Raw genomic sequence first — 26317 nt, 5'->3', positions numbered from 1 at the left:
CGGCTTAAGCATTTGCCAAGCCTCTTCCTACAGTTGCCTCCGGTGCTTTTCCAAGCCTCCCGGTTTCGGTTCCACCGAAGGAAGAAAAGCGATAGCAACAGTTTGGTTGCCCAGCAGCCCGTCTCCCGGGCCCAACCACCGCACCAGTGGCCTCGCACCTCTAGGCCCGCGAAGCCCAGGACTTCCGTTCCCCGTCCGCCGGGGACGCTTGAGAGAGCCGCCGGTCGAAGACACCCGGCCGTCGGCCCCGCGCCGCCAGCCTGGTCTCCCTCTCCTGGCCCAGCCGCCGCGCGTCGCCTCCCCACCGGCGGGGGCGCCGGGCCGGGCGCATGCGCGCGACGCTCCCGGGCGTGCCGGCCACACTCCCCCCACCCACTCCGAGAGCTTGTCACTTCCTGCCCTCGCCCCATCTCCGTCCGGGGTCAGTCACTGGCTCCCTGTCGCTGCCGGGGAGTCTCTGCTTCCCCCTTCCTACTCGCTCTACGGCGGTAGCTCAGGCTCTTCGGGGAGGGGGAGACCGAGGAAGAGAGAGGCTGACTTAATAAAGTTTCCTGAACCAACAACTACTACCAAAAAGGGCCCAAGGTGGGGGGAAACCCCCATCCTTCCCCGCCCCTCTCCAAAAGCCTGAGGGACCGTTGCAGGTGGAGCGACGCTGGGGGGGAGCCGGGCTCCGGCGGCAGCCGTTGCCCAGGCGAGGGGAGCCTCAGGTCCTGCCCGCTCCGGTTCCAGCTCCTTCGGTGGCGGCAGCAGCGGCTGCGGGGCGGTTCCTCCTGTCAACTGCCTGCGCCCGCGCGCCGCCCGCCCGCCCAGTTCCACAGCGCGGAGGGACGCCGTGAGCCGCCGCGTCGCCTCGGGCCGCGGAGGGACGTGGTGAGCTGTGGCGCTTCCGCGTCAGCGCCGGCGGGGACTCTTTGGGAGCGCCTCGGGCCCGAACCCCGGTCCCTTCGCGCGGTCCGCCGCTGCTGCGCCAGGTGGGGCCCGAAGCCGCCTCCCACGCCAGGCTGTCCCCGCGGCCGCCCGGCCTGCTTTCCTTCCTTCCTTCCGCCCGCCGGCCCGCCCCAGGAGTTCAGTAAGTTGGGCGCACTTGGTTGGGGGGACCGGGGCTCTGCCTGGGAGACCCCAGCGCACGTGCGTAGCGGGAGGGCCGGTGTGGGCCGGCCGCCGGCGGGAGTTACCCTTCGGCTGCCGCCGCGACCCCCGCCCCGCGGGGCCCGGCGCTGGCCGTGCCCGCTGCGCTCCGCGCCTCCATCTCCGCGCGCGCCCGCCCGGGAAGGCGAGGCCGCCGCCGCCGCCCGCGCAGCCGGCCAGGCCCTCGCCCTGCGCTACGCGCCCGGGGCTGCGTTTCCGGGTAGGGCGATGAACCTGTGCGGGAGTTCGGGCTGGTGAAGCCTTCGTGCGTTTTTATTTTTCAGTTGGAGAGGAAGGTGCAAGGGCGCTGGAGGGGAAGCGGAGGGTGGGTGAAGGGAACGTTTCTGGAAAATGCAGCGGGAGCCCCCCCAGGAAGTTCAGGGTGAGTGACGGGTTTGTGCTTCTTTCAACAGCCAAGCCGCAATGAAGAGCTTCTTACAGTGAAAGGAAAGTAGGTCGCGCCCACTGAAAATGCCTTTAAGGGACAAATACTGTCAGACTGACCACCATCATCACGGATGCTGTGAACCAGGTATACCCCTTTCTTCTCTAGTTACTTTGGTCTCCATCGGAGGCACTCTGCTCTCTGTTTTCTTCCTGCCCAAGAAGTCATTCCTAACTAAGCAGGCTATAATTTCCCCCAGCATAAAACCAGTTATGAAGCTAAAAGCTTGTACAAACAAGAGGTCTCCCTTGCTTGATCCCTTCAAAAAAGTACTGCAGGTGTCACCTTAAATTTTTTCCACAAGATCAATTACTCAATCCCTTTTCCTTCCAAGGCAGCCTGTAGTTAGTAGTATACCCTTATGCTCTGTGAATGGTTAAAACTGGAGAGAAAGGAAAAAATAGGTAGTACTAGAATACTAGCATTTATCTTTATGAAAGCTGTTTCATTTAAACTTTTAAAAACTAGAAATTTCTCCTGCTTAAATAGCGTTGAAAGAGAGAATAATGCTTAAACTTAAGAATGAGTTTAGTTTGGGCTAAGGAAAGTTTGTCGAAGTCAACTCGTTGGGAGAATCAGGTATTAAGTGTGACCTCTTAAAGATCTTGGACAGAACACAGATTGCAAAATCTAATTATTTAAGATAAATATTTTTAGGATATTGTTCAGAGGGATATTTTTTCGTTGACTTTATGAAACTAAAAAAGTGTTTTTTGAAGTTTCACAAGGAGTATTAGAATACTAATAGAATGTGATATATAAACTACTGATAGTTTTTCTGCTTATTAGAAGTTTGTGCATTATTACAAACATTTAGAGGTACAGCTTAAAAGAGAATCCTTGAATACACACTGTCACTAAACCGACTAAAGGTTATTCTGTTATAGTTCAAAGGCAGTTGTTTAGCATTATTTTTGATGTAAAAGTTCCAGGACTTTTTAGTACTTTTGCTTGTTTCTTGTTGGAGTATTTTAACTGCACCCGTGTACTTGGTTTTGTCACAGTGGAGTTCATTTAGAGTACTTTTTGATTAAGGGGGAAAAAAATGGTGGTGTTAAAGGGGAAGAACTTCTGTTCTCTGGAAACTTTGGTACACGTTAGAATAAAATTTGTACTATGACCCTATCCCCACTAATTTGCTGAAAATAATAACTTCTGCTAATACAACAGGCAATCTCAGAGTGGAATCCAGTGTTTATTCAATTGCTCCCTGATCTACCTACGTTTCATCATCCTTTCTGCTGCACATTTTGTGTATTTGAAGTGAATAAATATCCCTTATGTTTTACCAGTTGTTGAATGGATTTTGCTAGTTTTGAAGTGGGAAGTTGTGAATGACTTCTTACACTTCTCTTCCACTGTCTTTTTATTCCATTTTTTTCTGAGAAGTCATTTAAGTTGAATTAGTTAATTAAATCATATTAAAGCGTGTTACTTAGGAAGAAATGTATTTTGTCATTCATTTATTTCTTTGACAAGTCTTTATTGAGCACCAGTTAGGTGCTGACTTGAGCACCAAGTTAGGTGCTAGGCACTGTTCAAGGCAATGGGGATATAAGTGGTGAACACAACAGATAAGCTCACTCCTTCATGGAACCTTTGAGTGGAAAGAGATGGATGTAAATAAGTACACAGATAAGGTAATTTGTGACCATACCTTATTTAGTGTATTCTGATGAAGTTTTCTAGATACTTTAATGTCTTTTTAAAGATATTTTCCAGAGATGAACTTTTCAATTTGTGTTGAAACCTTTCTGCTTCTTTTCCTCCCTCATTAACACAAAGTCAGATAAGTTGCTTTAATTTTAAAAATTCAACTTTATTTTGCCAGAAACTTCTCTCATGCAGTTTATTTTTCAGACTGTTAGGTCAAAAGTAGTTGGTATTTCTTTGCTTTCTTAGTTAGAAGTAAACATTTTCTGAGGGTTTAGTTCATTGGAAAGGTAGAAGTGTAACTTATGAGGTAGTTAATTGTCATTATTTCACAGGAAGATAATGGACCAAGTGAGAGGATGTTTCCAGTATTGAGAGGAATAGGAATGGTAGTTTTAAAAAGAGGTTGCCCTCAGATGGAGGAAGAAGATGACATTATGTTTGAGAAGTTCTTTTAATGAACTCTGCTGAGAGGTCTGTCCTCCTTTTGAATTATGAATAGTAGGTGAGTTCCTGAATGAGAGAGAGCAGTGTGTTCCTGGGGAGGTCTTGATAAGCTGGATCAATTTGTAGTGAGTGGTGGTGTTATAAGCCTATCAGTGTATGTAAAGTATATTCTTAGTTATGCTTTAAGAAAGTTTTTTTGTTAGAGAAATTTTCAAACATTCAAAGGTAGAATGCTATAGGAACCTTACGTAACCAACACAGAGCTCCATCAGTTATCAGTATGTGAGTATGTGAGTATTCACTTTTGATCAGTATTCTCCCCTCACCACAGTTAACTTCTCATTCCTCCAACTGCTCCCCTACTCGCTATTATCTGTAAGCAAATCTCAGACATCTTAGGATGAAGAATATCTTAAGAGGCTTGTTTTAAGGGAGGAGAGACTCTTAACAGAAGTAGGTATTCTGGGAAGAGTGTTCTTGGAAGAATGTAAAGAAAGATGTTAACTTCTGAGACTTTGGGGTTTTTGGCTGGAGGGAGGTGCTGTTTTTTCCTTAATGGTCATGTGACCTGATCTTGGGAGGGATGATAGGATATGCAAGAAGAAATTTTATAAAATATTGACATACAAAGTTTTTTTAGGATTGAGAATATGTTTTCAAATGAAGAAAGAAATGGGACCTACACAAATGTGTATACCAGGTGGATATGTCCACTCATAACAAAACTAACCCTGGGGTTATTTTGAATGGTGTCTTAGGATGTGCATGTATTCTGGTGGTTACCAGTGATGGTGATGGGTAACAAAATTTTGCTCTGGCTTTAAAATGATGTTGTCATGTGGAAGTGGAAATTAGTGTATTATAGGAACGTTTCTGGAGCATGTACCTGAATGAGGAAAGAGGGTGCTGAAGAGAAGTTTCTATTATTTTCTCATATTTCCCCCTTATTTATTACTCTTTTTTCATTGTTGCTTTACAGAACTCTTGCCAGTTGGAGAATCAGACCTTGGGACTTTTTAAAATTATATAATTTCTACCCTATCTTCTAGTTTTTGTAATCAGTTATTGGTTGTTAGAAAGTACAAATACTAGAAAGAGATCCATCTATTCCAAATAAATGATATCATCACTCTATTTACAAACGTTTGCTGCTGTTTCTCTAAGGGATTGAATTCTACTTCTCTTAGATTTTGGAAAAGATTTTTCAGTTTTTGGTGTCGGGAAAGCAGTTGACTTGTAGATGATGATAATGATAATAGAACATTTATTGAGTCTTTACTGTATTCCAGGCTCTGATTTAACCAGGAACTTGGATTAGCTAATATAATCCTCACACAACTCTATGGTTTAGGTTCTTTTAATATTCACATTTTGGATATGAGAATAGAGAGATCAGTGTAATTTGCCCTAGCTGTATCTAGTAAATGGGAAAAAAAGAATTTCAGCACAGTCAGTCCAGGTCTGGAATCTTTTCTTAACCACTACAGTTAGTGCCAATGTCAGATGTTCTCAAAATGAGTTGTATTTGTGTGTATGTTTTTTAAAATACCCCCAAAGTGTCTCTTAAAATTGGGAAAATTTGCTTAATGGAATGATTTGTTCCTGAGACACAGTTTTTCCCGTTTGTGTACACTAAATGTAAGAGTTGAAGCCTAGAAGAGAATCTAAGGCTGTGTCTATACACGTAGCACAGCAGGCTTTATCCCCCTCATCAGACAGTTAAAAGCTTTCCAGGCCCAGGCCCTACTGAAGTGACCCTCCTTATCTTCTCACACTGAGCAGATGATGGTAAAACATCATCTGGGTTAGGATGGTAAAACATTATAACGTACTGAAAAAAGGTGATTAAAATGACTGCTTTTTCTCCACCACAGCTGTCTCTACCTGATGTCTAATGGAAAACTCAGTTTTCCTTTTCAGTTACCTTGTTTCTTATTACTGTAACCTTATTTATTATATATTTATACTAATAATCTGGAAGTGTTGGCAAGCAGGGATGATGTAGACCTCTGTATATTTACAATGGGAATATTATTTTTACTTACTATAAGAAATGCATTCTTTCTAAAATACATACTTCCAAAAGCCTGGGCCAGTGAAGTGTGAGGCAGAAAGTGAAAATCACCTCTATAAACCAGACCCAACAGAAAGAACCTTTATTAAGTTTTGTTGGTATCCCACTGTCCCACCAGACTTTTTGTGTTTATGTTAGCATTTATACATAGACACACATATACATTAAATTTATTTCTGTAGCTATTGAAATACATATTAGTATAATTGAGATCATATTTTATAATCTGCTTGTTTTGCTTAACAATGTGTTATTGACATCTTTTGTTGTCAGTGCATGTAGGTCTAGCTCATGCTGTGTAATAGCCGTGAGAGATTCTGTTGTATGGATATTTCGTAGTTTATTTAGTCTGGTTCCTTTTGAGAGACTTCTAAGTTGTTTGAAATTTTTCTCAATTATTTACAGTGCTGCAGAGTGCTGCAGTGAACATTCTTATACATCTGTCATTGTGCACTTGACCAGTTCTTTCCTTAGGCAGTGGTTTTTAAGTTTTGCTCTCATAATTGCCAGAGAGCTGTATTAGATTGTCTGGAGAGTTTTGGAATGGTTTATGAGGGGTGGTTAGGCTATTATTGCCCTAGGATTTTGGCTAAATGTAGTAGTTCCTCTTCAAGGGGAATAAAAAGGCAAATACAACTAATACGTACTAAATAACACCACAATAGTAAGATCTTTGCAGTTGAACTTAATGCATAGCCTCAGCAACCTTAGTTTTACCTTGAATTGAGAAAAATCGTAGTTATATGTTTCCCATTATAAAATTTTGCCTTAAAAAGCTACTGGTGAAATGCATACAAAAAGGTGTGATTGTCATTTAACATGATTATAGCAAACCATTGTTTTACTTCAATAGTAAATGATTTAAATAACCCTTTTTTGTGGGGATTGGGGTGGGTATTTGTCTTCCATGTAGTTTATATCCTGGAACCTGGAGATGCTCCTTTGTTACAGCAACCACTACAGACATCCAAATCTGGTATTCAGCAAATAATTGAGTGCTTTCGATCAGGTATGAATATTTTAGGATGTATTTTCAATCTTCACATAGTACCTTAAAATTACCTAGAAATCCTTAGAAGTAATTTTTTAAAAATGAAATATATACATTGATTTTCTTTATAATATACTTTTAATTGTCATTTTAAAAAAGTAGACGAGTAAAATTGCTTGATTAGAAATTCTTTTTCAGTACTATATTATTATATACTAGTTTAAAAAGTGTTTAGAATGATTTAAAGAAATATGTGGTATATTTGCTGGTAAAGTGTCTCTTAAAGATTCATTGTTATTTTTTGGCATGTTCTTTATAAACTCTCAGAAGACAGTACTAAATTACACAAGGTCTTTATGAGCTTTGGCAGGGTAGATTATTTACTCGGAATGTCTGAGATGTCTCTTGTTGTAGATTAATTACTTTATCATCTCTGTTTATGTGACTCACCCTCTCCTACCTAACCCTGGAGTTTCACTATCTTTAGCAGAGCACGTGATAGAAAAAAAGACTTATTCTAGCCCTGATATCTTCAGATATATTTGTTTAGCTTTTCTTTCCATTATATTACTATAATAATGGATATATACTAAGTATATTTGTGCAGTTACAATCCAGCGCTCTAAAATAGGTATTGCTCAGTAAGTGTAAGTGGTTGAGAACTATTAGAAGTCCTATCAGTAAGGTCTTAGGTTGTTGTAATTCTTACATCCACTTGTCCACTTGTGGATTTGGCTTCTTTGACATTGTAGGGTATTAAATCAAGTATGAACTAGCAAACGAGCAAACGCACATGACTGATGGACACCTAAGTGGTGTCCATCACCACTTAGGACACCTAAGTGATGGACATCCTAAGTTAAGGATTAGAATACCTTTTGTTATTATTTTAGAGGTTACTGTATCTTAATGAAAAAATTCTGAGATTCAGAGAATTTATATGAAGCTGGTTGTATTGATGAGAAATTTTTAAAGGTGCTTGTTTTTAAATCATTTTAGAGGGAAATAGTATACATGTGATTTATTTTAGGATTCTAAAAAATAGATTGTTCCTTTAAGTTAATTTCTGACTCTGAGATTCATTTCTTGACACTTTTCATCTATAATCCTCATGGTGTTGCTTTTATGTATTTAAATCAGTTTCATGTATGCCATAACAAATACCTGTGCTCATGCTGGATGGTGGTATAACATATTTTATTGTGTTTTTTTGGTTGCTTTTTACTTTTGATAATTGCCCTTGGTTAACGGAAATAACTAATAGGTCAAATTCTCCTATGGTAAATGCAGTTAAAATTTTACTAATTAGAGGCAACATTTAAGTATATTTCTGGCATAACAGAAAAATGGTTAGTTTTTAATTTCAGTTAAGAGTTTCTGTTAGCTACTTTTAGTACAGAGATAAAAATTCTTTTTGTTCTTTCTCATATCATGGAAATGAAGGTAATAACTTCACACTTAGTTATATTCTTTGCCTTAGGTTTCTTTTAAAAATTTGCAATTTGAAATTATTTTATACTATTTCAGTTTTATTACAACATTATTTGATTAAGAAGTTAGAATTGTTTCATTTATTTGTGCTTTATCTTGAAAAAAATACCTTTTCAACAAGATCCTGGACCCAAAATCTATATATTTTTTTAACTTTGGAAGGAGAATATTTAAAAATGAAATTGTTTTCTCACTGCAGTGTGGTTGTATTGGTTTTCTGTGTTTGCCATTTCTTTATTAAGGTTAAGGAAGGGACTGTGAAATGGATAACGTGCTCTTTCTAAAATGTCTCTGGCAAATTTGCCTTCTGAGCTTTTTTTTTTTTTTAACAAATTTTGAAAATACTATAATTTAAATTCTAAGTACTCAGTCATTTAAATTAGAGATGGTTTAGAAATATGCTAAATGGTACAAAGAAACTAATTTTGGATTAAAAAAGAACTGTTTTACGTCACTAGTGTATCTCATAGCTAAGTGATTCTGATTTCCTGAGTGATCTCTTACATATCTGGGTAATCTCAAGTCTCCTAAGGTAGCTCTTCTTTAGCACTGAGGTGTTTAAGCCTCTGCTGACTGAAACCTTGGGAGGATGAGGTGGAAGTTTGGGCCACATGACAGGGTCTAAGATGCCTTCTCATTCTGAGACTTGTAAGTTTCTCCCAAGCAGCCCTTCAGTGACTAATCTCTTTCTAGGCTGTTTCCATTGTGGCTTGGTCACACACATTTCATTTAAAGAGCTATAGTGGTGTTTTATATCTGACAGATATTTGAAGATAGAACTTTGAAGTCCATGCTTTTGCTCTTGTTAACATTCAGAGGCTCAGCCAGGTTGTACAGTAATGATGTGTTAGGATATCTCTTTATCTTCAAGCTCACATAGTTGTCTTCAACTCCTATATCAGCTCTGTTTAAGGGATTTATGGTCTCCTGCCTATACCGGGTTCTCTGTGACCTGTTATTAATTCCTACCTAAGCTGGAAGTTCATAAAAGGCTGAGGAAGGAGTTGACTTAACTTTTTTAGGTCCACCAGCCTCATGTGTGCTGTACTGACTGGTTGTACTGACTGCTTGACCAGTTTTGACTCATTTTCTTTGCTTCCTACTTCAACTTTTGCTTTGGACTATTTCCCTGGCTTTAAATTACAAATACCTCTTGACTTCTAATCTCTATTTTTATCTGCTTGACTCAAAAATTAATCTGAATAGACTTTTCTTTTTGGAATAGGTAATATACATGTGTGTGCACACTTAAGTAGCTTCAGTCATGTCCAACTCTTTGCAAGCCTATGGACTATAGCCCACCATGCTCTGTGCATAGAATTTCCCAGGCAAGAATACTGGAGTAGGTTGCCATTTCCTTTTCCAGGGGATCTTCCGACCCAGGAATCAAACCAGTGTCTCTTGCATTGCAGGCAGACTCTACCAACTGAGCCACCTGGGAAGTCCTACGTAATATATACCTGAGGCTTAAAAATAATAATAATACAGAGGTATACAGAAATATAGAAATAAGTGTCTTTGCTCAGTTAGTACTAATACATGGTTTTTGTCTTCTTCCAGAGACCCTCTACCCATATATGAGCATATATCCCTTAACTTCCTTCCTGATACAAATGGTAGCTGACTGGGTATTTAGGTATCTTTGGCTTTTAATAGTACATTCCACTGTTGTTTGACATCTGTCCATATATAAATATCTCATATTTTTTAGAAGGCTACCTGTTTGCACCTACCTACATCTTTTCTATTCTGAAATCTCTGATGCTTGGGTAACTTGAGACGGACTATTTGCTCTGAATCCTGGCTTCAGGTACTACCTGGACTGTGCCCTGCCCTTTGCTTGAGCTTTTCTGTAGTTCTGTCAGTCTTTCAAGTTTCCCTCCTTTCTGTTAACTTTTTTTTAAAAAAATTGAAGTTGAAATATAGTTGATTTACATTGTTGTGTTAGTTTCTTGTATACAGCAAAGTTGATTCAGTTATATATATATTCATTCTTTATCATATTCCTTTCCAGTTTGATTTATTATAAGATATTGAATATAATTCCCTGTGCTATACAATAGGATCTTGTTTATCCATTCTATATGTGATAGTTTGTATCTGCTAGTCCCAAACTCCAAATCCATTCCTCCCTCTGTTAACTCTTATTTTAGCTGCCTTCTTTTCCCATCCTCTCTGCCCAAACTGAAACAGAATTTTGAATAACAAAAAGATGTATTTCTGTGACATATATAAAAGTTGATTTAATTGAGATTAATATTCTTTCTTAGTCTCGCAGTCTTCTGGTAGAGGCAGAGAAGCTGTGGTATGCCCTAAGGTTAGAAACAGAAGAATGGGAAAAGGGGAGGATAACCATTTTGTCCAGGATTCAAAACTGGCCCTTAATATGAAGTTGGCATCTTTTTTTGAGTTCTTGAAATATATCTCTTTCTACAGTATTATGCAGTTGACTCGAACAGCATGGGATGAACTGCATAGGTCCACTTTTTGTGGATTTTTTTGGTAGTAAATACTACAGTACCAGATGATCCTTGTTTGATTGGATTGAATCCCAGGATGCAGAACTGAGGATATGAAGAAAGGGAGTATAAGGAGGACTGTAAGTTATATGTGGATTTTTGACTGTATGGAGAGTTGGCATCCCTAACTCCTGCATTCCTTCAAAGGTCAACTGTATTATAGAAAAAGATACTACCTATAGAATACACTACTATGATGTGCAAGGAACAGTGTCTTTTTTGAATCTTAGGGAGGAATAAATTGTAGTGAAAAATGAGAATTGGCTTTGTGTGATGTTTGCTATTGTCATTATCTAACTAAATTTAAGTTTGATCTTTAGTTTCTTAGAGATTTTGTTTGTTTTTTTACTGCTAAAGTGACATTTCTTTCAGTTAATGTAAACTGTGACTGGATGGTGATTCCTTAGTCCTGATTCTATAAGCAAAAGCTTGGGATGAAAGTATAACTTATCAGAGGTAGATATCTGCTGTATTATAGGCTGGATTTTTTTGCTTTTTGTTGATACATAGCAATTGTAGGAAATTTAAAATCAGATTGCATATTTTGGGGATAGATAAGAAAAATGTAGCTTTATTTTATTTGTTATTACATTCATCTTCAAAGCATCTCATGTGAGGCTGTGTTCCTAGGAGAGCAGCCATTCATGTTGGTTTGGGAATTTCTCAAGGGCCTGGATCATATCCTTCACTTTCATGTCTTCAGTGAATAACGTTATACCTGGTCTTTAATAGATGTTCAATAAATGTGTGTTAGACTAAACAAATGTTTCACCAGATAGGCACTAAAATAATTTCATTCTGCTTATAAATTTATTGTAGCATCTCGCAGTGTTCATAATTAATTTAGTAACTTTTTTAAACCAACCCTTGTAGGTAATGGTTTTAGGAGAATAATTTTGAAATTTTCTTATATTAAGGATGGATGATCAGTTAGAAATTCCCTTCATACTGGTCTCAGAATTCAGCAGGTGTGACAGGAGTTATAGATTTGCTTGCAATGTTGGGAATGATATTGTGGTTCAACAGACATCCTGAAGAAACTGAGTTCATGTGTGAATCAACAATAAAGCATACAATGTACTATTTAAAAACCATTATTGCTGCAACTTAAAAGGGTCATTGACCAACATATCAGTATATTAAGGGAGAAAAGGAAAGCTTCTCTTTGTTTGGGCTTCCCTGATGGGCTGGCTCTGATGGTAAAACATCTGCCTGCAGTGTGGGATACCCGGGTTCGATCCCTGGATTGGGAAGATCCCCTGGAGAAGGAAATGGCAACCCATTCCAGTACTCTTGCCTAGAAATTCCCATGGACAGAGAAGCCTGGTAGGCTACAGTCCATGGGGTTGCAAAGAGTCGGACTGGACTGAGCGACTTCACTTTCACTTTGTCTTAACTAAACAACTTAGCATATTTTATTAAAAGATGTGGACACTATTTTTGAAAAAGATGTGGACACTATTTTTGAATGTAAACTATGCTGCAGTCTCTTCAGAGGATTGTCTCTTAACACAGAAGAGTTAGAATTAATACTATGTTATGTCAAGCAGCTGACATACAACCTAATGTGAAATTGAATACTGATCCTTTTTGAAAAAAAAATTTTTAAACCTTTTTATCAGTATATACAGTGTATTTTACTTGATATTTTAATTGATAGCACAGGATTAAACCATCGATGAGGTTTAACTAAATTTTATTGAGTGCCCATTATGTGTGAGAATCTGAAATGTTCATTAATTAGTTAACAGGCGTCAAAAGTCTTCTCTTTGGAGGGCTGGTTTTTCGAAAGATACTGAATTGATGATCTGTGTAAACGGTATGTAAGTAGTATGTAGTGACTTCTAAGATGATTTAAAAACCTAAGGTGAGAAAGAGAGTTATCAAATAGGAAAAGGAATAATTAGGAGTAAGGCAGCACGGCTCTCTTTCTTTCAAGATTAAGAGTTGTGGAGGAATTTCTGTTGCTGTCTGGGTGAATTTCTGTTGCTGTCTGGGTGAACTTTTGTTGCTGTCTTGTCTTTTTTCAAGTTATAGTAGGTTTTAACTATTGACAGAGGGACAGTTGGTTGGCTGTGTCAAACTGTCAGTGAGCAAAGCAATCAGAAAACGGTAGCTGATTAGAATAAAGCCATTATGTTTCCTCGTGGGAAACCAACAAAACCTTAAATGGTAACTGAAACCAACTTAAGGAATAACTTGCCTGTGTTTATGGAATGAGGGCACGTCTTATTTTTCTCATTTGTAGTACATACAGGCAGAATTGGAAAATCACTCAGGTCCCATTTTTGACTTTCTGGTTAACTTTATATAGAGTTTTAAAAAAATTTATAGGGAAGATTTTCTTAAACATAGAGAGCTCACCAGTATGTCTAACAAATGCCCAGTAGGCGTGGTCCTGAAAGCTGTGAATACAGTGGTGAACATCAAAGATACCTTCTCTGTCCTCTTAGAGTTTCCAGTTTAATGGAGATAAAAGTAACTAATCACAAAATAGTGCGATAATATAGTATAGGTGTACAGGGTACTCCGGAGTATAGGGGAAGAATTCTTAACAGGAAACAGGAGGGATCTGAGAAGGCTTCCTGGAGGAAATGACATCTAACCTGGAATCTGGTTAGAAGTGGGCCAGACCAGGGAAATGGGGAGAATGCTGTAGGCAGAGAGAAAGAAACATAGGAGAAGGCCTGAAAAGTGAGAGAATTTGGTGAATCCAAGGACCTGAAAGAAATTTGGTTTGCTTGGATCAACACAACTGTGTTTGTGTGTGTGTGTGTGTGTGCGTGCGCATGTGCATGTGCGTGCATAAGTGGTGTGAGGGTGGTAGAGTATTTTTTGTGATTTGATAATTAAGATTAACTAGTCAAGGTTAGAATCAAATACTTTTTTTTTGTTATGGTTGATTAAGATAACCTGGTAGATGATATCTGATTTAGGGATGCAGTCTTAAGTTTTTACAGATAACGTTTTTTATGTATGACTTCATGTTGTACTTTCTAGTCATAGTTAAACCTAGTTCAGATTATTTCTGTGTCCTTCAATCCCTTTAAACAGTTAAATATCCTTAAAGGCAGAATTGAATTTGTAGTATGGGTCTAGCTGGTTTTTTAATTTAGGATTAAGATATGCAAAATTTTCCCATGTTTTCTTCTGTCTGGTAATACACCCACCTACGCTTACTAAGAACTATATGTAGATCAATTACAGAAGTTTATCTAAAGTGTTCTTTATCATCAGCCTACCTCTCATAGTTTGTCAATCACTTGTGAGGTTAACTATAAACTAAATATATTGGCAATTTATTGCCAATATATTTTGTAATGTGAAATAGACTAGAGAAGTGTATGTGTGTGTGTGAACTTACTTTTACACAATGAATAATACCCAGGTTATCCTCTGAATCTTTTAAAATATATGTTTTCTGGTTTTGTGGTAGTATGATCCGGTGGAATAATTGAATTGGATTTGGGAAGTGGTAGAAATTATTACATTATATATATATTTTTTCTCAGTAGAAATCTGGATTTATAATTTAATTCTTCTGGAATTTAGGTTCATATTTTCTTTCATATTCTCCGAGATAGGTTTGTTTTGTTTTATAAGATGAATTAACCAGAGTGCCAAGATTATATAACTCTTTAAGGTCACACAGCTAGATGATACCAGAATTGGAATCTCTAAAGACTTAGTAAAGTTATGATAATGTGGTAATCTTTTTGCAATAGAAATTTGAAGGCTAACTTGCCTTCAAAATGATGATAAAATGCAACATGATGAAAATTAAAAATTAAAGGTAAACAGATTGCAAAAGATTGAATCAGAAATGCTTAACTTTTATGGATCCTACAGTATTAATTATGCTACTGAGATTGTGTTTATTCTCTAGTAGTCCCAAAGCTTAATAGTCACTGTGCACCTGGATAGTCTTCATGGTATTTTTCAGGACACTTTTGTCTTTTTCCTATTTAATTCAATATCATTATCCTTTTTTTTTTTTTTTAAGAAACTGAAGGCTCATTAGTGAACACAGATCAATTTTGTCCATTTACCTGTGTCAAAGACCAGTAGGAAGTAGTGACAAAAGAGGTTCTATTTGTGTTTTATTTTAAATACTTCAGGAGTGCTTGTTGCTGTTTATTTTTTACCTGCCTTTTGATCTTCCATCATAATGCTTAGATTCTGTAGATAAGTGGCTTTTCTTCAATGAATATTTATTCCATGTTATTAGAGCTGAGAACTTTGTAACTGTAAATAAGACAGGCTTGGTCTCGGCTGCTTTGGGATTTATAATCTAGTGGAAGACAAGCTTTAAACTAGTAGTTCTGTCAATATTTAATTAATTACAATTAGAGTGAGTATTTGAGGGAGAAAGGCTTTGAAAAAATTTCTAGCAGTATTAAGAGACATAAGCAAAATTCAAAACCATGGACAAGGATTCTTTATTGTCCGCTAAATGATCATAATCCCATATTGGCCCAGAATCGCAAGTAATTTGAGTTGAATTTAAAAAGAAAGGCACAGACAATCTTGTGAGACAGTTTTGACCTTCTTTAAGTAATCAGGGGGAAATGTATTACTTTGTGTTTACTTCGTAGTACAAAAGAGAGCTGGAAGAACCAGCCAAAAACTTGGGTTGAGGTGGCATTTAATTCTTTCGTTCTACTCCAGATCTGTTGCATCAGCATCTCCAGGAGTGGGTCATATATATTTTTATTACCAGGTCATTGTGATGATCAAGCAGATATTAGAACCATTGCCAAGATATCCCAGGAGTTGATTGGCTGCTGAATTAGAAAAAGACCATCAGTTTCAGGTGTCCTAACATCCAAGTGATAAAATTTTGCTTACAGTTGTAGTTTATAACTTATTTTTGAGTACAGTGTGGTAGCTACTGGCAGTGCCTGCATTTTGTTTTTAAAGAGTAAAACCACACTTTTGGATTGTCAGCAGTGATTTTCCAGTTTAAAAGTACATGTTAAGTTACCTTTGTGTTTTCTTTTTTTCCTCAGGAACTAAACAACTTAAGCATATTTTATTAAAAGATGTGGACACTATTTTTGAATGTAAATTATGCCGCAGTCTCTTCAGAGGATTGCCAAATTTAATTACCCATAAAAAATTCTACTGCCCACCAAGTCTGCAGATGGATGACAGTAAGTTTTATTCATATGTTCATTTACGCATTTACTGTGTGTTCTTATACTATAGCTGCACATTCACATTAGAATGGTATCAGTATCTAGTTACAGATGACTTAGTGATGGGGAACAAAATAAAATACTTGACTCAATGTTATATATTTGGTTTCTTAAATAGATAATTTAATATCTATTTTTTAATATCTGTCATTTGGATTTTGCTAAAGATAAATAAAGTTAGATTTTTTACTGTGTTTGTATTAAAATATTGGATATTGTTTTTGAATGTTTATGTGGGCTATACAGTTTATATTCAGGATTTTTGTAAATTAAAATGTTGATGTTTGATGGGGGTGTTGGTATTTTTACTTCTTAGCAGCTTGTTACCAGATACGACTTATTGTTTACTTAGATTCTCCTTAAGTAAATGAGAAGGTTGAAAATAGAGCAAAGAATGAGTAAATAAATTGATTTTGGGGCAGTTGTGGAGAGCATTAAAAAATATTTGATAATCTTTCTAATGTTTTCTGTGTCTTGATTTGAAGATCAGTTTTATCCTCAGTGAAATTTACTTGATATGTCATTTTATCAGAAATTGGATTGTGTTGCAAGCTAACCTGAAATCTGAAATAGCTTTATGTAATGAAGGCAGGTAGTAAGCTAATGAAGTTTTTGTGTAACCAAATGTTTGTTGAGTTAAGTGTATCGTCTGTGTATGATTAAGTTACAGTATATGTAATGATAATATTTTCTTGCTTTAAAGAACTAACATAAATTCCTTAAAATAGTTTATTAAGTCATAGATTACTTTCATTGTTTTTTGTTCTGAGATTTAATTCTTGTGGACTTAACAAAATATAGAAGTTATTTTGTCAGTTTGATATTTCAGTTGCATTGTGGACTTTGTGCATTTTTCAACTTAACTTTTTGGGGATGGGAATGTAGTGCAAAACTCCAACTAGCAAAAGTACACTTTAATTATTAGCATGAAGTGATTTAAAGTATATTATAGGAAATAGATGAAACAAAAATTTCATATTTGTCTCGAAACTTTTCCTACCCCTGTTAGATCTTACTATACTTCTTTTATCCTTGAGATGTAAATGAAAAGGCAGTCTAGAAATTAGTTTCAAATTAACCTTGCAATTAAGGTACTAGTAGGAATTTAATTAACTTTCTGGTAGTTATTCTTTGTTAGCTTTTGGTGTGAACTAAAGTTTAGTTGAATTTTAGAGGGAAATAGATAAATGGATTTGCTGGATTACTGTATACTCTTCTGTAATACTTATTCTAGAAATACTTCTGTGAAAGTATTCTTCTTACATACACTACTTTATCCATTTTAAAAAGAAAGATTAGTAGACTAGAAGAGCTATGATAAGTCATTTCTTGATTTCTAAGTGGTTATCAGATTTGATGCTGTATTTGTAGCTGGATTTTAGCATTGCATGTAGGAACATAACCAGTCTTAGTCAACTGTGTTACAATAGGAATATTAGGTTGCCTACAGACAGAGTAATTATATTGCACAAGAAAGTATAACTAGCTCTGTTTTTGGAATTAATTTGTAGTTTTTAATCATTGGTTTAATAGAATTCTGCCATGTTAAGACATGTAATAGGACTGAATTTAGCAAACACTTTTATATATCATCATTCGTGTTTCTGTGTTTTCCTATAAAATCTTTTTCATTTTTTATAAGATGTTCAAATGTCCCCATACAATTAGATTAGATTATTATGGGTTAGGTTAATAGGAGTGCTGTTATGTTTTCTAAAAGAAAATTATTTTTATACTAACATACTTCATGGTATTTTATGCATCTTGGGTTATGAGAACTTCTGACTTTCCTTTGCTAGCCTAAAAATATGAAGTATTATGTTTATTGTTTGGGATACCCATCTGCTTAAATATTTTATATTAAGGGCCCTTATATTAGAAGTAGCTCTTCAGATTGTATCTATTTCTTAACATTTGTGTACCATGATGAGATTTTAAATTAAAAGCAAATTTTAATTTAATCAGTACTAGTTTTTTTTTAGCCTCATAAAATACTGAGAAGTAGATAATACTCCTGTAAAATAAATGCAAACTAATAATAAATTTTAAAACAGGTTAATAATACATTTAAAAATATTAGAGGACTAGAGCAGGCTAATTATTTCAGATTAAAATTTTGTTTTTTCCTTAACAGACCTTCCTGATGTAAATGATAAACAAAGCCAAGCCATAAACGACCTCCTAGAAGCCATATATCCAAGTGTGGACAAGCGAGAATACATTATTAAGCTAGAACCTATAGAAACTAATCAAAATGCAGTGTTTCAATATATTTCAAGGACTGATAATCCCACTGAAGTCACAGAGTCAAGCAGTACTCCTGAACAGCCTGAAGTTCAAATACAGGAAACTAGCACTGAACAGTCTAAAACAGTTCCAGTTACAGACACAGAGGTGGAAACTGTAGAGCCCCCTCCTGTTGAAATTGTTGCAGATGACGTTGCACCTCCATCTGATGAACAACCGCAGGAATCACAGGCTGACTTGGAAACTTCTGACAATTCTGATTTTGGTCACCAGTTGATATGTTGTCTTTGTAGAAAAGATTTCAATTCCAGACGAGGTGTTCGTCGTCACATTCGAAAAGTACACAAGAAAAAGATGGAAGAACTAAAAAAGTACATTGAAACACGAAAGAATCCAAACCAGTCCTCTAAAGGACGCAGTAAGAATGTTCTAGTTCCATTAAGTAGGAGTTGTCCAGTATGTTGTAAATCATTTGCTACAAAAGCGAATGTAAGGAGGCATTTTGATGAAGTTCATAGAGGACTAAGGAGGGATTCAATTACTCCTGATATAGCAACAAAGCCTGGGCAACCTTTGTTCCTGGATTCTGTTTCTCCTAAAAAATCTTTTAAGACTCGAAAACAAAAGTCGTCTTCAAAGGCTGAATACAATTTAACTGCATGCAAATGCCTTCTTTGCAAGAGGAAATATAGTTCACAAATAATGCTTAAAAGACATATGCAAATTGTCCACAAGATAACTCTTTCTGGAACAAACTCTAAAAGAGAGAAAGGCCCCAATAATACTGCCAGCAGTTCAGAAATAAAAGTTAAAGTTGAACCAGCAGATTCTGTAGAATCTTCACCCCCTTCCATTACCCATTCTCCACAGAATGAATTAAAGGGAACAAATCATTCAAATGAAAAAAAGAACACACCGGCAGCACAGAAAAATAAAGTTAAACAAGACTCTGAAAGCCCTAAATCAACTAGTCTGTCTGCTGCAGGTGGCCAGCAAAAAACCAGGAAACCAAAACTTTCAGCTGGCTTTGATTTTAAGCAACTTTACTGTAAACTTTGTAAACGTCAGTTTACTTCGAAACAGAACTTGACTAAACACATTGAATTGCACACAGATGGGAATAACATTTATGTTAAATTCTACAAGTGTCCTCTTTGCACTTATGAAACTCGTCGGAAGCGTGATGTGATACGACATATAACTGTGGTTCATAAAAAGTCATCCCGTTATCTTGGGAAAATAACAGCCAGTTTAGAGATCAGAGCTATAAAAAAGCCCATTGATTTTGTTCTAAATAAAGTGACAAAAAGAGGCCCTTCGAGAGACGAAGCAAAACATAGTGATTCAAAACATGATGGCACTTCTAACTCTCCTAGTAAAAAGTATGAAGTAGCTGATGTTGGTATTGAAGTAAAAGTCACAAAAAACTTTTCTCTTCACAGATGCAATAAATGTGGAAAGGCATTTGCCAAAAAGACTTATCTTGAACATCATAAGAAAACTCATAAGGCAAATGCTTCCAATTCACCTGAAGGAAACAAAACCAAAGGCCGAAGTACAAGATCTAAGGCTCTTGTCTGGTGAGGAACAGTTACAGAGTTTTGCTTTATTTCCCCCCATCGAACTAAAAAAATCATTTGACCATAATTTATAGCTGGTTCCATTTTAACACGTTTGCTTCCATATATCTTATGGCAATGGGAACTGCAAGAGTAATGTGCATATTGCATTTACCTCTTCAGTGACCTTTATTCCAATGGCTTGGGAACAAAAGTTAACTTCAGAACTTAATCTTCCACAGGACAATGCAATATAGTTATAGATAGATGGCACAGGGTCAGTGATTTCCTCTCAATGTTGTAAAATATATACGTTAATATTGGCTTATGTTTACAATAGAAGTCTTCTGTTTAACTAACTTTGCACAGGTTTAATTTGATTCAGTGACTTAGTCTACTAATTAATACATTGTGGGAAAGTTAAGTATATTAGAATGAATTTGTGAAGGCGATAATTATAGGAAAAACGTCTTTTGAGGCACTGTAATTATTGTAAAGATTAATCTGTGACGGCTAAATAAAGTGCTGCACTCAGAAAAAAATACAACCCCCAAATTGAATTTAGAACAATTAGCATTTATTATTTACGTTTAACATAGTGCTTCCAGGCAAAGGGGAAAACTTGATAAACAAAGTTTGGATTATTTTTCCTTTTCCTTGGAAGTGTGTGTTAATTACTGTGTTTTAGTTTTGATCTATGGAAAGTGATTGTGTAGGTCCCAGATCCTCTTTATTTTTACTTTTTTGTTTAAATAAACTTTTGGTGATCATTTCAACATAGTTAATATTATTAAGTAGGTTTTTTTCTTTTTTTATGGTTGTGTGTTGAAAAGTAAAATCCCTATTGGAAAGAAAGAAAATAATATTACTTTAGAGGGTTTTGTAACAAATGTAGATTTTTAAAATGCAATATAAAATAAGGTGTAGACTCCCTGTACTTGTTTTTGCAAATCTCCCTGTATTTTTTAAAGTTTACCTTCAGTACCTGTGTCCCTCGTATTAAGGCATTTAATATATTTAATTAGTATTAAATTAGTTTTGGATTCAGGTTCTAAAGCAGTATACTTAGTTTGAGTGCTGAGTAGGTTAAATGTTGTGGTTTGACTAGCGCACATTTTTTGTGTGTGGAAAACTTGAGATGAAACCATCCTTTAGAAGTCATTTATTGTATAATTCTAAAAATAAGGTTTTATCGGTAAACTCAAAAGTGTTCATTTATTCCCATTTCTCCTCAGATAACTTCAAGTGATGTACGAAAAGGTTTGGAGTTCATTTTTGTGGAAAGACTTTAAATTGGTGTTAGAACCACTAAACATCTTCAAATGGTACTATGAGGAAAAAAAGAAAAAATTTTGATAAATATATGACTGTAACTGCTGTTTTCTGACTAAAATAATAACCATCTAACCACTTGTTTCTAAGGCACTGCCTCTTCCAGCACTTTTAAGGAGCTGTGACATTAAGTACTGTCATCACAATCCATCAACTAACCACCCTTGTGCATTTGGTCTACATTTTCTACACAAATGGTGGAAATTTTGTTTTCCAACAGTTTGTTGATTAAAGTGATCAACAACCTGAAGAAAATATCACCACTGGTGATTTTTAATTAACAAAGACTTTATCTTAACTATTTTAGTTTTGTTCCACTTCATTTGGCAGAATTTTTATCTGGATTGTACAGATACATAATTTCCTAGTGAGTGTATGTTAAGACCGAAAGATAAATTAATATCAACACATTATAAATTTTTAGCCTGCTTAATATTTGTAATTATTTTTGCATCCATTTATTTCTAATTTGTTCTACAGCACTTAAATGTTTGAAAGTTTCATTCTAAAATTTATACTACAGGAAAGTTGCAGTTCATTTTCATCCATGGATCATCACATTCTTCATTTGTAAACATCTGAGGTTTTTATGAAAATTAAACATTCCCCTATAGTTCTTTAAATTTCATTCAAAGCACTTTAATGATAGATACAACTTAATTTTTCATTTTTCTTTTTTTTTTTAAAGACCACACATTTACTGATGTTAATATGAAGGCAGTAAATAGCTTACTGAAATTTTATGGATGCAGACAATCCCTGCACAACCACTTCTTACAATATTAGTTTATTTCTTTAAATATTGCTAGAAAAGGAAGTTTAGGATGTAAACCCTGCTTTTTCCCCCCTCTCCCAAGTAAAATCTTAAATGACCACTTTAGATAATATTTGATTCCTACTGTAAAATTTAAAAAATAATGAATTTGTCCATTTTTGTAATCAAGATTTTAGGAAAAACAGAAGTACATCTATCTTCAATGAAATATTGGGCAGGTTTTTGTGTATCAATATTTTGTACTTTTTAGGGAATACTTTATTTTTTAATAATTTTTAGTAATTTTTGTCAAATTATAATTTTAAAAGGTACAGCAGGAGAATATACCGTGTTTTTATATAGGTTCACATGTGAATTTAGGAGGGACCCTGTCCATCTATATACTTTTTGTATAAAATTTTAAATGTTGAAGATCCACAAGGTCATAATAAAATGATTTTATAGCTAGAAAAGCATTTACCCTTCCCAGTGCTTTGCACTAAAATATACTGTGAAAGGAAAGTAGAAAGACTGTAACTTGCTGGAAATGTTCTATATTGAATGTACATGCTCTTGTTGGAAAAATGTACTATATGTGATGGAAATAAACCAGACTCGAAGTTATTTCAGCTAAATGTGCTTCAGCGAAGGTGCATTGGTTGAAACTTAAATGTTTTATTATCAAATTTAAATTTATTCAGTGACTGAGCGGCTACACTTGAAATTTATCCTGATCGTTTTATTTTTAAGAGAGTGATAGTTTCTCTTTAATTTAAAAACAGATTTACTTTTCCACATATGGAAAACTTGTACTTATAGGTCTAACTTTAATGATTAATAGCATAATATATTTAGGGAACTAAATGTGTAGGTGTTATTTCATTTATAAACCATCTTCATTAGTGGCACATTATTAAACCTGTATGTTTGACTTTTGCAAAGTGTTATCCTTTATGCATTCCTACACACAAGACATATTCCAAAGATATTTTTCCAGACTTAACTGCCTATAACAAGTGGAAAGATAATGAGGATTCCTAAAAACCTTGGGGTAGCTCTTTGCTGCAGCCTCTCCATGTGTATGCCAGCCTTTTCCTTTCTGCTTTACTTGTTAAATCCTGTTGGGAAGAAAGACAAATAGCCTGATGCTCGTGGAGCCCAATTGCTGCGATTCCCTTCCTCCACTCACTTGTTTTCACAGGACCATTCACGTAGTTTGTCTCCTCTGTCATAACATTAGGGCCACAGAGCAGGAATTAGGAGGGAGCATCAAGGGTTCCAAGGACTATAAAAAGATTTCATCTGGGTCATAGAGTTAAAAAACGCCACTATGTCAGGACTTGTCTAAATTAGAAGGGCCTGGAGAGATTAAGAATATTTTATCATAATAGCTAAATTAATGGATCATGGGAGACATAGGAGTTAGAGAACTGGGACCAGTTAAGAAGAGGAGAATGAACATGGAAGAAGTGATTAGAAATTCTTTGTTCTTCCTATTCCTTTCTGGTCTTCATCCTTAACTTTTTGGTTTTATTTTGACTCTTGGGCTTTGTCATCTCAAGAGGATCAGGGTTGAGGCTTTTGAGAAAAGGCCTAAGAAATTTGTGCCAGAAGTTTTTTGCATGTAGGCTGTATAAGCAAGTATTTGTAGCACTTTTTGTTGTGGAGTGAGGGGCAGCAGTGGTTAATCAGATGAAGAACTATCAAGAGCTCCTTACTTTAAGATCTCTCTCTGGGTACAAATTATATCTACCTTTGCTGCTGTTTGATCAACAATTTTTCTATACAATTCAACTTACCTTCTTTCCTGAAGATATCTTTTACTCCTAAATTATATTGGTGGAAGAGGAAAAACAATAAAAGGTATGGCTTGCACTTTTTAAGTTTGTATAGTGCAAGTGAGAACTGGATGAGGATGGCTGACACTAAGCAGGTGGTATTTTTCTTTATTTTTTTATCTGACCATGCCATGCTGCTTGTGGGGTTTTAGTTCCCTGACCAGGTTTCAAACCTGGGCCCTTAGCAGTGAGAATTGGACTCCTAACCATTAGACTGCCATGGAATTCACTAAGCAGGTGTTGATTATTAACATTGCAGATACACTTTGAATGCACAGTAATCGTTTTTGGGGTTCATGTCCCTTCCCCCTGCTTTCTCCCTGCTTCAAGAACAAAACCTTTTTAAAGAGTGTGTACATTCTTGAAGAATAATAAGTTATCCATCCTTAATTTTTAGCCTGGTTTTATTTATTTTTATACACACATAAAGATAAGATTTTGCTCATATATATATATATATATACACACACATACACATGTATATAAATTTTGGCTCATCTATATACCCACATATATATAAAATTTGGCTCATGTATATATACACACACAATACGCACCAAATATACACACCAGATTTTCAGTTGACACCTTGCTTGTATTGTTGAAAAGTACCTTCACTTTAGGAATGTGTATTTGTTATATTGCTTTATGGTCAGTAGGCTGTTCTACTCAGTTTGCTTTAGAGAGCCTATAGATGCAGTAGTGGGGAGTTTTAATGGTTTTGCTATGGTTTGAGCTTGTGGGTATAGAGAGAACTTTCTCAGTAGTTGTTATGGCAAGTAGATATGCAGATATAGGCCCAAGTAAGTGTCATTTCCTGCTATGAAGTTACAAAAGATGTCTTCAAATGGCATGACCACTGAAAAAGATTTGAAATGCTGCTGAAACTGCAGAAACTAGGTCTCCAGGTTTCCTGTAGTGGCCTATGGAAATAATCTAGATCCTTAGGAGTTTTAGAATTTACTTTTCTGGTGTAATCTTTAGATTACCAGGATTATGATTCAGACAGCGTCTCATAGTTGACCTCTGGCTGAGCTGTAAGATACGGGCAACATGAAGTTGGCTGTGCCGTTAGGCAAAATCCTTTTCTACTCTATGGTATTCTTTCTCTCTTCTCTGACTTGAAAAGCTAATGGAAACCTCAAGATGGAAGAGGAGGAAGTGTCAGCAGTCTTAAGATTGGCCATTGTTTGGTTTCTAAGGCATTTGGCCCATGACAGAATTGTACAATAAAATGTGTTTCATTTAAACTGGGCTTCCTTGGTGTCGCAGCAGTAAAGTATCTGCTTGCCAATGCTGGAGATGCGTTTTGATTCCTTGGTCAGGAAGATCCCTTGGAGGAGGAAATTGCAAACCCCCACAGTATTCTTGCCTGGGGAATCCATGGACAGAGACCTGGTGGGCTACAGTCCGCAGAGTCACAAAGAGTTGGACATGACTTAGCAACTAAACAAGAACAATTACTTGGCTTTTCTAACTTTCAAAATTCTTTCCTCTTCTCTCTCATAATTTGTTTCTGCACTCTTTTCCTTTGACATCTGTTGTGAGCCTCTCAGTTCAGTTCAGTTCAGTTGCTCAGTCATGTCCAACTCTTTGCGACCCCATGGACTGCAGCATACTAGGCTTCCCTGTCCATCACCAACTCCCAGAACCTACTGAAACTCATATCCATCGCATCGGTGATGCCATACAACTTCATCCTCTGTCATCCCCTTCTCCTCCTGCCCCCAATCTTTCCCAGCATCAGGGTCTTTTCAAATGAGTCAGTTCTTCGCATCAGTGGCCAAAGTATGGGAGTTTCAGCTTCAGCATTAGTCCTTCCAATAAATATTCAGGATTAATCTCCTTTAAGATGGACTGGTTGAATCTCCTTGGAGTCCAAAGGACTTTGAAATCTTCTCCAACACCACGGTTCAAAAGCATCAATTCTTTGGTGCTCAGCTTTCTTTATAGTCCAGCTCTCATATCCATACATGACTTGGAAAAACCATAGCCTTGACTAGATGGACCTTTGTTGGCAAAGTAATGTCTCTGCTTTTTAACATGCTGTCTAGGTTGGTCATAACTTTTCTTCCAAGGAGCAAGCATCTTTTAATTTCATGGCTGCAGTCACCATCTGCAGTGATTTTGGAGCCCCCCAAAATAAAGTTTCTCACTGTTTCCATTGATTTTCAATCTATTTGCCATGAAGTGGTGAGACTGGATGCCATGATCTTAGTTTTCTGAATGCTGAGTTTTAAGCCAACTTTTTCACTCTCCTCTTTCAGCTTCATCAAGAAGCTCTTTAGTTCTTCACTTTCTGCCATAATGGTAGTGTCATCTGCATATCTGAAGTTATTGATATTTCTCCTGGCAATCTTGATTCTAGTTTGTGCTTCATCCAGCCCGGCATTTCACATTGATGTACTCTGCGTATAAGTTAAATAAGCAAGGTGACAAAATACAGCCTTGACGTACTCCTTTCCCAATTTGGAACCCATCTGTTGTTCTATGTCCAGTTCTAACTGTTGCTTCTTGACCTGCAAACAGATTTCTCAGGAGGCAGGTCAGGTGGTCTGGTATTCCCATCTCTTGAAGAATTTTCCAGTTTGTTGTGACCCATACAATCAAAGGCTTTGGCATAGTCAATAAAGCAGAT

The 26317-nt window shown here is 36.7% G+C and overlaps 1 protein-coding gene across 5 annotated transcripts in view; it reads left to right on the top strand.

The window, feature by feature from the left end:
* Positions 1–896: 896 nt before the first annotated feature.
* Positions 897–26317, top strand: part of ZNF800 (zinc finger protein 800) — a 48472-nt gene continuing 23051 nt past the window's right edge. Inside the window, exons 1-6 of one of the 5 annotated variants that reach the window (XM_081531199.1) lie at positions 897–1072; positions 1545–1663; positions 6664–6759; positions 15761–15904; positions 19639–19776; positions 20991–22777. In XM_081531199.1, the coding sequence (XP_081387325.1) occupies positions 1603–1663; positions 6664–6759; positions 15761–15904; positions 19639–19776; positions 20991–21004 (453 nt within the window). In that variant the 5' untranslated portion in view covers positions 897–1072; positions 1545–1602 and the 3' untranslated portion in view covers positions 21005–22777. Of the gene's footprint in view, positions 1073–1544; positions 1664–6663; positions 6760–15760; positions 15905–18083; positions 19926–20990; positions 22778–26317 lie in introns of those variants that run through there. The other 4 variants (XM_081531196.1, XM_081531197.1, XM_081531195.1 and 1 more) reach the window with 4 other exon arrangements.

Source organism: Giraffa tippelskirchi, chromosome 10 (assembly GCF_054371585.1).
Source record: "Giraffa tippelskirchi isolate mGirTip1 chromosome 10, T2T-mGirTip1v1.2.pri, whole genome shotgun sequence".
NCBI lineage: Eukaryota > Metazoa > Chordata > Mammalia > Artiodactyla > Giraffidae > Giraffa > Giraffa tippelskirchi.
This window is presented reverse-complemented; position numbering and strand designations above follow the sequence as displayed.